Below are 12,261 nucleotides of genomic sequence, written 5' to 3' on the forward strand. Positions count from 1 at the left end.
ATTTTGTTGAATAGGTGAAGTAGAACAACCATGAATGGATCTTTTTTTTTTTTTTTTTTTCCTTACCAATCTTACATGCGTTGCACAAATTGGATGGTTTATACAAAAACAATTTGGTTATTTAGCTTGACCTATTTGTCTGGGATTCAGGCTCCTAATTTTAACTAATTCCTAATAGGGAAGTCACTCAAAATGGCTGCTGGAAAATAAAATGGCTGATTCCGGCTTGCGTCATTGGCACTTATGTGTGCATTCTATTGCAAAGGACACATCCACTCAGTTTCATGTATTTTGGAGTAAGTTGAGGCCTTCTGAAAAAGTTATTTCAGGAATTTAGGCATTCCCAAGAAGGCTAAAAAAACACATGAACTCAGTTTAAAAGTGCCATTCTTTTGTGAGTGTATGTATATATATATTTCTAGATTTATTGCATGCTCAAAGCACGTTAGGTCACGACGTGATCCGGCTCACTGGTCGACGCTTTTGACGCGCAGCACCACGGGCACCGACGTGCACGGGATCATGCCCAGCTCGGTGATGACGGCGTCCACGAAGTCGGGCGGCGTCACGTCGTACACCAGGTTGAGCAGACCCAGCGAGCACACCTCCTGCCAGCGCGCCAGCTGCGTCTTGCCCTTCCGCGTCACGATCAGGTTGTCGGGATCGTCTGGGAACAAAAATGATCGGTCGTAGGGGTCAGCCATCAAATGGACTTTTTTTAACTGATGATCATGCAGTTGTACAGTATATTAGGGCCATGTATAATTCAATAATAATTTATAATAAAATGTATATTGTACATTCATGTTTCCAAAATTATTTTTCCCCCCCGCAAATTTGCTACTTCATAGTTGCAAATTTTCCACTTTACAAATTTTCCACTTTATAAATTCGCAAATTTGCCACTTTATGAACTTGCAAATTTGCCACTTTATAGTGGTAAATTTACAAGTATTTTTCTCACAAATTTTCCACTTTATAAGCTTGCAAATTTGCATATTTTTTTTCCCCACTTTAGTGGCAAATTTAGGAGTTTTTTTTCCCATAAATTTGCCACTTTATAAGCTCGCAAATGTACATGATTTTTCTTGCAAATTTGCCACTTTATAAGCTTGCATATTTGCCACTTTATAGTGGCATATTTATGAGTTGTTTTTTTCCCTTTAGTGGCCAATTTAGGAGTTTTTTTCTTTCACAAATTTGCTCCTTTATAAATTCGCAAATTTGCCACTTAATAAACTTGCAAATTTGCCACTTTATAGCGGCACATATACGATAGTTTGCCCCACAAATTTGCCACTTTATAATCACGTTAATTTTCCACTTCATAGTGGCAAATTTACATTTATTCCCCCCCGTAAATTTGCCACATTATAGAGTCGCAAATGTGCGAGTTTTTCTCTGAATATAACCCCCCCCTAAAAATATATATATATTTATATGTGGCCCAAATGCGCAGTCGTACAAAACTGACTTTGAATTGCAATTTCAAGTGCAAAGAATTGATGTTTATTTATCTATAAAATCTTGCACTTACCAAGCTCGTTGGATACAAAGGAGTCGGTCTGCACCCGCTCGCAGAACTTGTACGTCTCGCAGCACACCAGCACAGGCACGTTGAAGGCTTTGGCAACCAGAGCGATTTGGGACGTGCCCACGCGGGACATCATGTAACCGTTGGCGAGCAGCGCGTGGGCGCCCAGGAGGACCTTTGACACCTACGTGCGCAACAAGGTCACGCCTAAGTCAGTGTGTGCGTGAGCGTGAGAGCGAAGCGTGTCTGCGTTTGACCTCCGGGAGGATGTAGGACACGACGGAGATGAGGACGTAGGTGCAGCTGATGCCGTGCCGGACCAGGCGCCTCAGGGTCTCGCGGCCCTCCAGCCGCGGCCTGCTGTCCACCACGATCACGCGGAACTTCCTGCCCTTGTTGAAGGCTTCGTAAAGGATTTGGTTGACCAGCGACGAGCTGCGCAAGACGAAGATCAACGTGAGGCACCCGAGCGTCCAGAACATTTGATTCCGATTTGTGCTCACCATCCGTAGACAAGGATGACGTCGCCGTCGCTGATCTTTTCGATGGCGAAGACCGCCACGGCTTTGGCCGCCAGGACGATCTTTTCCTCAATGTAGCAGTCGATGCAGTTCAGCAGTTTGCTCTTTGCCTGTGACGAATATCAGGATGTTGTGAAGCGTTATGTAGTATAAAGACAAGTTCAAAGTTCATTTGATGAAATAACATAGTTTAGTTGGACATCTTGGTGATTAAATATACAAGGTTGAATTGTTTTTGTGTCACTTTCAAAAGGTGTTGGGAGCCAGAAAAAAAGCAAAACCTCATCTTCTTTGCAGTGATTTGGAATGTTGGCGATCTCCTTCTTGATATATTTGATTGCATTTCCCATGCTGGCCGACAGAGGACGACACTGATTCAAGAAACTGCAGAGAAAGGCAGAAAAAAATAGATAAAAATACATACAATTTAAATAAAATGAATCCACACAATGTAAATAAAAATATTTGAAAATACTGTTAACATAATATTTTCATTTTTTACATTTTAGTTATTTTCATTGCGTGGATTCTGATGTATTTAGTATCAAAAACAGAAATTGATTAATCTAAAAATATTAAAAAAAATAAATAAAATAAATCAGTCATATAAAAAAAATACATACATACATACATTTTACATACATTTAAATATATAAATGCATTTTTTTCTGTTATGCATAAAAAATGTATCTGTTTGTCAATGACTGACTATAGGACTGAAAATAAAAAGTAGAAACTCAACTAAAAAATATTTAAAAAAAAAACAACAACAAAAAACAAAAAAAACTGAATGGTAATTACTCATTCCTATGGCAATGTTTGTGTCAGTATATGTACAGGACTGTCTCCGAAAATTAGAATATTGTGATAAAGTCCTTTATTTTCTGTAATGCAATTAAATAAGCAAAAATGCCATACATTCTGGATTTATTACAAATCAACTGAAATATTGCAAGCCTTTTATTGTTTTAACATTGCTGTAAGCCGTAATAGCAATATTAAAATAATAAAAGCTTGCAATATTTCAGTTGATTTGTAATGAATCCAGAATGTACGGCATTTTTGATTATTTAATTGCATTACAGAAATTAAAGGACTTTATCACAATATTCTAATTTTCTGAGACAGTCCGGTATATATAAAATTATAGTATATAAAATGTTTTTGACAGTTTCTACATCTTCAATAGTTGGACACTCACTAAAAAATTATGTAAAAGGCACCAATATAAATGTAAAAATGAGACAATTATTAGTTAAAAAAAAAAAAAACATCTTGCGATAATAGTTTTTACCTTATGTACGGTTTCAATTTGTTGACCAAGTCTCTGGCTAGCTCTTCATTTGGCGGAGTGGTGTAATCCCTTATGACCTGATGGGACAGAGCGTGCACTTTTTAGTTGTTCTTTATGAACAATACGACAGTTTGAAAGGCGGCTGGGCGTCGTCAAACCTGTTTGAAGGCGTGCAGCAGCGCCACGGAGCGAGCGTTGGATCCCGCCACGATGCCCTGGGAATACTGGAGGCCGAGTCGGACGATAGCGGGGTGGATGACCGACGAAGGGATGCTGAAAGTCAAACCCAAACCAGAGTTCCACCACCCATGTCAGGATAAAAGTGGAAACGTGTTCCGTCTTTATGAGACTTGGCCAATACATTTGATCAGTCGGATCAATTGCTTACCTGACTTGCTGCGTCAGGGGGGCTTTTCGACTGTACTGGTGCAAGTGTGAGAAGAGGCTGACCTTGTAGCCGTAGTCTGACCGAAGCGGGATCTGAAAGCAAAGCGGCTTTGCTCCTTACTACTCATCAGTGTCACGTTGAACAAAAAAATAAAAATAAAATAAAATACCAGGGCAAAACACAGCAAATTGGTAAAAAGTCGTTGACATGCAAAGCGACACCAAACAGATTTGCCTCAATTGCAGATAAGCAAAACAAACGTCTCCGTGTCACAACAATTACTTTGTACCTTTTCAGTGGAATCAAGCTCTTCTGTCTGAAAGAAATCATCACATGCTGCTAAGCCATTTAATGTCATTATTGATCCATTTTGTTATGCACTGATATTTCTTTTCATTCCACTACATCTCCACGTACAAAGAGAGGGTTCTTGCCAAAAAAAATCTATTGCTTTCCATGCAGCTGAAAAACCAGTTGCAGGCATGCAAACCATAAGGCGGAATCCCAAACTGCAAGACCCTTTTAAGCTTTAAGACATTTCCTGATCAATTACAAAGCAGGTCATTCGTGCCGATTACAGAAGTTGAGTCACTCCTGCGTGTCAAACTTGAAAAGTTAATTAGATGCACACAACAACAAATAACAGTTGCTTAATGTAAAAATTCTGAATTAGCGTCTAAATCAAAACCTGGATGTTATTATGTACCCTGCGATTGGCTGGCAACTAGTCCGGGGTGTACCGTGCTTCTCCCGCCACAAAACAAAATTAATCTGTGAGCATGTTAATGGCTGACCAATCCCTTCTGCATGATCCATTTTTGACAAAACAGGCTTACTGAAAATGGATCGAACCTAAGTATTTTCACTCCTGATTGTTTAAATAGCCAGACTTTAAATCTTGTGGGGACAGAATGCTGCACAGCTCCCGCTCAGCAAGGGAAGAGGCAGTTTTACAACATTTTTCATATTTTTAGCACTTTAAATTGGTTAATAATGTGGCAAAAAAAAGAGACATCATGGGGATAGACAATTATTATCCATTTGTGGGGAAAAAAAAAAAAAAAAAAAAGTGAAATTGACTATATTGGAGACAAGGTTTCCGCCCATCGGTGACGATAAAAGACGATACTTATATGGCAGACTTTCAACGTATCACAGTTGTCTGTCCTCGATTAACTGGGGTTCAATGTAATTGTTTTTTAGACTACTTTTACATGTACTTAAATATAAAAAAAAAGACTAGTTGTTATCTGTATTTATTGTTTGTTTTTAAGAATGAGGTACCTGTTGTCTTTCCAGCTTTTTGGCCAGCTTCTTGACCACATCAGGGTCATCCACTTGGACATGTTCAGGCAGCCTCTTCACCACTACGCACACAACATGCCAATGAGTGTCTCCACAATAAGTTATTTCCCACATGTGGTGTTACCAGGTTGCAGCTCATTGGGCGGCACTTTCGGTTTGGCGGCAGATGCGGCGACGGCCTGCTGCTGGCTGCCGTCACGCTTTTTTCCCTGTTTGGAGCTCCTGTCGGAGTCGTGTCGAGGTCTCCTCTCCACTTTCAGCTCCACTTTGTTCTTGGCCGCCTTGTCCGATGGCGCGGCAGCGTCGGTACCGGCGGCAGGCACTGAGGAAGGAGCTAAGAAATGTACACAAAAAAAAAAGAAAAAAAGTCAGTTTGGCTGAGATGAAAAACACGGGAAGAAAAGGACGTTTACATTTCTGTGAAGGCGGCGCAACAGAAGCATCGAGCTCGGCATCTTTTTTTTCTTTGTTTTTCTTCTGCTGTTTCTTCTCTTTCCTCAGCCGCTGCTTCTCCTCTTTGGTCAACTCCTTGCCTTCGCTCTGTGTCATCCAAATACATGACAGAGGATTATCTATAATTGTTGCACATATATAAAAAATAAAATACTGCTACTCGCCTTTGCACGTTCAATGTCTGCTTTCTTGTCGCTTTCATCTGCAGGTTGAGATATAATAACAATAATCACTTGACATTTCAGTGACACTCATTGCGGAAACATGAACATCCTTGATATCCAGCTTAAGGTCTACACACACTCTTTGTCGTTAATACTAATGCAATTAAGCGCACTATTAGAATGATTATATGACTAGTGATGATTTTATCTGCGTCTGACGAGTAACGACATTTCCACCATTAGTGCAACCTATGTCTTTCCAATTTTAACATTTTATCTTCATTAGATGAACTGAATCGCCTTTTTTTCCGGTTGAGTTAGCTTTTTACCATATAAGCGAATGTATAATGATAACGGAATTACGTCTACCCAAAGCCCAGCGTTAGCTTCCACGATAGCTTCGGGCAAATTATCTTCGTTGAGAGTTAAATCTCAAATATTCAAACTTGGGCCGTGAAAGCGCGGGTCGTTTTTGTCCCGTCTCTCGCCACAAAACATCACAAACGAGCGAAAAGCGTCACAAAATTCAGCGTTTACGCGCTCTCCCGACTCACCTGTCACTACGTTGTCCGCCATTTTCCCGGATGCCGCTTCACTTCCGCTTCGGCGCAAAAGGGACGCAAAAAAATGTTTATCGCCCCCTACAGGCGCAAGCGCACCTTAATCATTTGATACACTTGAGGGTCATCGAATAAACAACAGCTAGTAACCTTTTCTTTTCACATGAACGAATGAATGAATGAATGAATGACTTTTATTTGACTGAAGTAAGTATGCCGTTGTATTTTTCAAAGGCAGAAAGTCCCCCATATTGGTTTACACCCAAAACAAAGCAATTGTATTAATCTAAAAAAAAAAAAAAAAAGAAATAGAAACTGAACAAACTGACAGTCACATTAATAAAATCTTCATACAATATGAATTAAAATATATGTGTGCTGCCCTCTTGTATGTTGTGTTGTATGTAAAATAATCTAGTTTGATTCTGGTAAGGTTGGGAATAATTCCAGGCTTCGGCCTTCCTGAGTGGACTTTGCATGTTCTCCGGGTACTCCGGTCTCCTCCCACATTCCAAAAGACATGCATGGCAGATTAATTGGGTACTCTGAAATGTCCCTATGTGTGCTTGTGAGTGTGGATGGTTGTCTCTGTGAGCCCTGCGATTGGCTGGCGACCAGTCCAGGGTGTACCCTGCCTAACTGCCCAAAGCCAGCTGAGATAGGCTCCAGCACCCCCCGCGACCCTTGTGAGGAAAAAGCGGTCAAGAAAATGGATGGATGGATATATTCAAATGATATGAATAATAATTGTGATGGGGCAAAGACTCAAATACTCATGTAATGCAAAATCTTGTAAAATAAATTCCAAATTTCACTTCTTCAGTCAACGTGTACTTCTTGCAAAATGTTGATTGTGCAATAAATTCACCAGTGCTTTGATTATTTTATTGATTTATTCAACTTTCACATGCGCATCCACACACAGGAAACACCAAATAACTCCACGTTGCGCGCCAAATATCCAGCTATCATCGTTACTATGACAACCATGCACGTGGCCGGGCGTCCGCTGACTGAGTGCACGACGCAGTAGCTGGTTGAAGGGGACCAAACCTCACAGAAACACCTGACTTGGTTCCGTTTGACCAGCCACAGCAAGGTGTTGCTTCAGCTGAGCAAAGAGAGAAGAAGGAGATGAAGAAGGAGTGAGAGAAGGCCCACTTGCGTCCTCTTCACTCTTACCTAAAGAAACACAAACAAATATAACATTACTTCCCAAACATAAGCGAGCATCTGAAAATAAAACAGTAGAGAGGGGGGGGAAAAATCCTATTTTTAGATCTCATTCTTGTCCAAATGCGGCCATCTTTGACAGCATCACATCTCAGAGCCCCCCTTTGAGCCCCCTCCGCCCCGAGCAGCCCCCTTTGTGAACACCCATAGCGGCTATAAAGGGGGGGCGACAGCTGTGCTCTGTCAATCCTCCTTGACCGTTGCAGCAGGCTAAAAGCGGCAGCCTTCCTTACACCTGTTGTCCTGACACACGCTTGCACATAAAACACATACACGGACCTGACATCCACTGCACCCCCCACCAACCTCATGGAGACAAAGGCAAATAAAATGTTTTCATTTTGACTGTATATTATGACCATTTGTGTGTGAAATGCTTCTAAAAGATGGTTGCGGATTAACCCCGCCCCCCCTTGTCCGGCGCTGGAGTCCCCTTGGAACCACACACTTCCTTACATTCCATAAGTGGCTGTATGAATATGGGGATATAAGGAAGCATGTTCTCCCAAGGGGCAAACACAACTGGATCTTGCGTGGAAAACAATGCGGCCTTTCAACGCATCAGGCTGAACCGCCCCCCCAAAAAAGGCAAGGAAATCGAGGAAAAGTGCATTAAATAGAGGAAAACAACGATTGTGTAACACTACAAAAATCTGTATTTTTGCCACAGATCTCACTAAAGCAACTTTCGGAACACCCTGTGGTCCAAGTTATTGCAGCAAAATTTCATCATCAGAATATAAAATAAAACAAAACAAACTTTTGACTAACCTTTCTTTGCTTTGGATGAGTCACTTTGGACCTGAGTTGACAGTAGCTGGTCGTTACAGAATGTAACGTTCCCTCGCAAACGTCAGGAATCATAAAAAAAAACACACAAAAAACAAGTAGAACAACCAAAAACCGCCTTATTTTTAAACTATGTTAACAAAATGGAGGACTTCCTGCCCAGCACGACTCGCCCTGCTCCCGTCCGTCCGACCGCGCTACTGCGGCCTCGCCGCTCGGCCTTTTCTATCCCGCCGAGGCGAGTCGAGACGTCCCCCCCCCAACCCTCCCAACGCCTCCCACCTGTTGGTGTCCTTTAGAAGCGGCGGGGGCCTCTCCTTAGCGCCTGCTGTCCGGCCCAATCAGGGCCCTTGACAGTGGGGAGCCGGCCTGTGAAATCACACCTCTCAGCTGTTCACGCTGGCCTCGAGACACTCTACACCCCGATGCCGAGCGCTATACCACCAAGCAGCCCCCACATTCGACTAATTCCCCCCCCCCCCCCCCCCCCCCAAAAAAAACGCTCTACCCTGCCTCCATTTTAAAACGAATGTCAGTGGCTTTTTTTTTTTTTTTTTTAAGAAAAGGGCAGAACAATGCACTGACTGTAGGGCGGGCATGTGTCGCGGCGTTTGGCAGCGGTCACAGCTGACGGTTTCATTTCTGTGAAGGAAAATGTTACCTTGGACAAGGACGGTGGCTCCATTAGAATTTCTCAGTTTTCTTTGTGAGTTAGTGAACACAAAAAGAAAAGAGTTTTCGAAACCGTTATTATTAAGAACTGTTCTTGGAATTGTTTTGAGAAAATTCTTGCATATGGTAGACTTACTTTCTCAATAAGTATTACATGTAGACCGGGTCCAGAAGGCAAGAGCCTCACTAAATCTAGAAGACCAAGGCCAGATCATGACCAAATTTATCAAATCAAGTCCAAAAGACCACATCCAGACTGAGGCCAGAAACGATTCTGAAGGCCAGATGCTGTGACTTCATGGTTAAACGGGCTGGATCCAGAAAGCCGGACCCCAATTAGGTCGAGAAGACCAAGGCCGGGTCTTGACCAAATTCATTAAATCAGATCCAAAAGGCCAGATCCAGACTGAGGCCAAAAAATATCCTGGTCAGAACAACCGGGTCTGGAAAACCAGACCCAAACTACGTCTAGAAGACCAATGCCAGGTCCTGACCAGGTTTATCAGATAAGGTCATAAAGGCCATATCCAGATTAGGGACAATCCAAATCTAGATTAAAAAAAAAACAAAAAAAAACAAAACAGGTCCTCACCAGGTCCAGAAGGCTCCTAAATTAGCTGCTGGTTGAGTAGCTAAAGCCAAACCGTATGATGTTTGAAGATATTTGTTAAAAAACAAGATGGAGGACCGAGTTTTTCCTTCCTTACTTTACGTCTTATATTTTGAAAAGGTTTTGCACTAGCATTACTACTGTGTGTGTTAAAACGCCTCATTGTCTGCTCTGAGTGTGCGCACGTCATACACAGAAAGCGTAAGATTTATTTTCACGTTTGTTCAGTGTATCAATGAATCCAAATGACAATTGTTTGACCTTGGGTAGAGGTCGGTACTATTGAGCACTGAGTAAGCCATGGACAAAGCTGACAAATCTTGCTGCCTTTTGTTGATATTTACATCAGCATAATGTTGCCATTTCACTCTCAACGTATGTATTGATTATTTACCGCTACACTAGCTAGCTTTGCTAGCGACAATGCTAACAACCGCTCTCACTGCCTTTCGTCCGCATGTAGTTTGGTTGCCTGACGATTGTCACGAACACTTCTTTCTTCGTCCGTATTTGACCGCTCGAAGGCATCCGCGGGGAACATATGGCCGTCAGCAGCCCTCTGGTTCATTTTCCTCTGCCGCAAGCACAAGCCACGGCGCTAAGGTCAACACCTGTGTTCTAAAATCAGCATCCGGGGTCGGGGCGTGATCGGAACCCGGGGCCCTCGTTCACAGAAAGCTCCAGCTCAGAGCTGGGGGGCTTACATTGAAACCCGACGCGCTCGCTATTTCCGAGGCGCTCGCCATCCACAAATAGTAACGCAGTTATTTATATTCTTTTTTTTTTTTTTTTCCTCTCTTTGACGGGATGTGGTCTAAATTGGACAGTTGTTGGATATTTCCTATGGCCGCCGGCCAGCGTGCGGGCCGCTGAGCTCAAATGCAACATTTCCACTCATGTCAGCTATGCGCCAAGGCCTTGAGAGCGTTCTATCGGGGCCCGCTGTGGAGTATCGGGTGACTTTTGTCGTTGGGGGGGGGGGATGCGCGGCCGCTCAAATGAGACACAATGGCAAATCGTCATCTGGCTGTTCCTCTCCACGGGGCAGCTGATCACTCTCATCGGCTGGTCCACGCACGCACCAGGGCAGTGATTTCACTGTTCTCATCAGTAGCTAACAGCTACAACAGCGCTAACAGCTAGGCTAATATCGCATTTTCTAGCATCTTTATTATATACACAGACACAAAGGAAGATATTACTCATATTAGTGTAATATTTACAATGTTTTGTAATGACCTTAAACACATTACACACACATAACTCGTCTCTACCTGTCTGTATGGAGCAAGCACCACACCAAGTCAATATAGCAGTAAGCTAGCAACCAAAGTTTGTAAACATACCTTAAAAATTGTAGTGGAGGTGTTCAGTAAAACTTGAAATAAATAAACATAAACCCAGAAAACAGCAAGTAAGGTTTGACCTGACACAGACGTTGACGTTTTTTTGTTTGTTTATTGTATTTGAAATCCCTGAAGTCAGTAGGATGTCTCTTATAATGAAAAGGCGCTATTGCACAAGTAAAACTTTAAACAGTCTGAATTGGTGAAGATTTGTTCCCACCAGAACAGAAATGAGTCACTAATCAGACAACACACATGTGTAAAAACTACTTTACTCATTATTAACTCATTCACTCCCAACCATTTTCACTTAAGTGTTTTCCTGGATTTTGACTGATTTTTCAAGGCCCGCAAAATATTATGTTCTATTGCTATAAAAATATGGAACATACCAAAAGAGAGATTAAAGTCTCTTCTTTTATCAGGTAAAAAAAAGTATATTCCTATCGGTTTCCGCTGTGCAGCAATTAGCAATAGAACATAGCTAAGTTTCATCGTTTTTCACAATTCTGCTTAGAACTGTGGGGAAATCAGCTTTTTTTTTAACATGGCCTGGTTGATCTCTTATACTCTGCTGCCACTCAACCATTTTCTGCAGTAGAGAGACTGCATCAAAGCCTTCTCTATGCTCTGGCATAAAAAACAACAACAACAACAACAACAAACATATAAGTACGTCTTTGGGACACTTAAAACATTTAAAATATGACGTATTTATACGTTTTTGGGAGCTAACGAGTTAATTAAATTCTATTTACCCTCATCACCTAAAATTAGACATATTTTAAAACATCTGTGATCTATTAGAAAGTAATATTGTGACCAATGAGCATGGTGGGGCGGCGCCCTTGTGCCCTTATATACACAAGTTTCCTCCTGTAAACACCATTAAGGATATAATTTCTATATGTATTTAAGTTGTAAAATGTCTGAAGTCCTCTTGTTTAACAAATTTAAAACATCAAAAATCATGTTTGTTTTTTTTCTACTAAGTACTGTCTCAAATGTTCTCCAATTTTGATACTGTAAAGGATCGTATGCCGAGAAACGTTTCTTGGGAGGAGCAATATGGCGGCCTACACAGTGTTTATAAATAATGATTTATTTATTGGTAACTAATTACATAATTGATTTGTCCCTGTAAACAATTATAAGCTTATTATGAGGATACCCTTTTGAAGTATAATGCCTTGCCAAATTGCTACAATGACTTCGTCTTACTTGCCAAATAGTGAGCTAGCAGTTGATAACGATCCAAAAAGGCCTACGGACGTGTCCAATCCATTTGTATCACGTTGCTGACTCATTAGCCGCTCATACGGGGATTAATGCCACCCTCTGTCCTTCGCCGGGCGCGCCAGTTGCCCAACGCCGAGGTTGACGCAGCTGTCG

At 41.8% G+C, this 12,261-nt stretch overlaps 1 protein-coding gene across 1 annotated transcript; it reads right to left on the reverse strand.

The window, feature by feature from the left end:
- Nucleotides 1–226: 226 nt before the first annotated feature.
- Nucleotides 227–6,288, reverse strand: eif2b4 (eukaryotic translation initiation factor 2B, subunit 4 delta). Its single transcript, XM_077510894.1, has 13 exons — nucleotides 6,214–6,288; nucleotides 5,660–5,697; nucleotides 5,456–5,582; nucleotides 5,167–5,376; nucleotides 5,022–5,104; nucleotides 3,738–3,829; nucleotides 3,508–3,622; nucleotides 3,350–3,426; nucleotides 2,337–2,439; nucleotides 2,038–2,165; nucleotides 1,792–1,969; nucleotides 1,538–1,718; nucleotides 227–667 (listed from the first exon to the last, which is right to left on the reverse strand). The coding sequence occupies exons 1-13, from the start codon at nucleotides 6,233–6,235 to the stop codon at nucleotides 468–470; spliced, it is 1,554 nt and encodes a 517-aa protein (XP_077367020.1). The 5' UTR covers nucleotides 6,236–6,288; the 3' UTR covers nucleotides 227–467.
- Between the last annotated feature and the right edge of the window lie 5,973 nt (nucleotides 6,289–12,261).

This window comes from Festucalex cinctus, chromosome 21 (genome assembly GCF_051991245.1).
Source record: "Festucalex cinctus isolate MCC-2025b chromosome 21, RoL_Fcin_1.0, whole genome shotgun sequence".
NCBI lineage: Eukaryota > Metazoa > Chordata > Actinopteri > Syngnathiformes > Syngnathidae > Festucalex > Festucalex cinctus.

Bases quoted from the DNA above. Each gene is read 5' to 3' on its own strand.
- eif2b4 (XM_077510894.1), bottom strand. From the start codon at position 6,235: ATGGCGGACAACGTAGTGACAG. The intron at 5,698-6,213 runs GTGAGTCGGGAG...CTCAACCTGCAG, and splicing joins GGCGGACAACGTAGTGACAG to ATGAAAGCGACAAGAAAGCA. The intron at 5,583-5,659 runs GCGAGTAGCAGT...TGGATGACACAG, and splicing joins CAGACATTGAACGTGCAAAG to AGCGAAGGCAAGGAGTTGAC.